The sequence below is a fragment of the Myotis davidii genome, unplaced genomic scaffold (genome assembly GCF_000327345.1).
Source record: "Myotis davidii unplaced genomic scaffold, ASM32734v1 scaffold323, whole genome shotgun sequence".
Classification (NCBI taxonomy): domain Eukaryota; kingdom Metazoa; phylum Chordata; class Mammalia; order Chiroptera; family Vespertilionidae; genus Myotis; species Myotis davidii.
In genome coordinates, this window is record NW_006295491.1 from 5,270,271 (window position 1) to 5,271,343 (window position 1,073).

Below are 1,073 nucleotides of genomic sequence, written 5' to 3' on the forward strand. Positions count from 1 at the left end.
TTTTAAAAAAATCATGTGTTTCTAAAATAAGTATAAAGCGATCTCAGAATAACACAAAATAGTTTCAAATGTTCCACACACTGGTTCTTAACTTAGGTTGGTATTAGTATTGGGATTTGTACTAGAAATAATCTGTTATCAATAATTGTTGAAAGTACCCAAGTTTGGACAGTTGTACTTGCTTTGGAAACAAACTTGAGTAGAGGGAGTATTATCCCTCTCACTCACATTCCAGTAGCACTTCTTTCACAGGGATGTTCATTAAAGGTGAACCTCCACCTCATGGCAGAGTCCTGGAGACCATGCAGCAAAAGAAATGATACCCATCACATGTTGCTATGCAGATGAGGCTAAAAACCACCGACTGATGTGTCGGTGGTTCATTCCTTGACCTCGCGGCTGTGTCCACCCTTTACAGTTTATGGAGCCTGCTTCATATGTGTGCACTACAGCCTCTAGAAACCATTAATGAAAGCTAAAACAAAAAAAACATTTGCGTCACACCACAAAAATCCAGCAGAACAACCAGCTACAATACTCACAGGTTCCACGAATTCAAACTTCTTTCTTTCTTGGATTTCCTGCAGCTTACATACATATTCGAGAGACAGTTCGTAAAAGTGCTGCCGGTTTTGCTCCACTTGGACGTCTGCCTACGTTAAAAGAATTGAGGCTGGTCAAATTAGAGGCAGCGAGGAGTGAAACTCTTGATCACAAGTCAGCAAAACGATAGCCCACAGGCCATGTATGGCCCGCTGCCTGCTTTTTCTAAATGAGTCTATATGGAAACAGAGTTATGGCTGTTCCTTTATATACCACTGATGGCTACTTCCCTGCTACAACAGCCGAACTGAGTAGGTTGCAACAGGGACCGCATGGTCTACAAAAGTCTAAAATATTTACTAGCTGACTCTTTACAGAAACAGTTTCCGACCCTGGCCTATGTATTGACGTTGGCCCCAAAGGACTGAAGATGAAACAGTAAGGGTCTTCATGAAAAACCCAAACAACTGAAACCCAAGGCTGAGCCACACACACAGAAGTCTGAGGTCGGCCAGGGAAGGAGGTTGGGG

At 42.7% G+C, this 1,073-nt stretch overlaps 1 protein-coding gene across 1 annotated transcript in view; it reads right to left on the minus strand.

Moving 5' to 3' along the window:
* The window catches only part of ARHGAP10 (Rho GTPase activating protein 10), a 253,405-nt gene that overhangs the window by 143,621 nt on the left and 108,711 nt on the right, over positions 1 to 1,073 (minus strand). Inside the window, exon 6 of the mRNA XM_006770153.2 lies at positions 543 to 653. Coding sequence (XP_006770216.1) covers positions 543 to 653 — 111 coding nt within the window. The remainder of the gene's footprint in view (positions 1 to 542; positions 654 to 1,073) is intronic.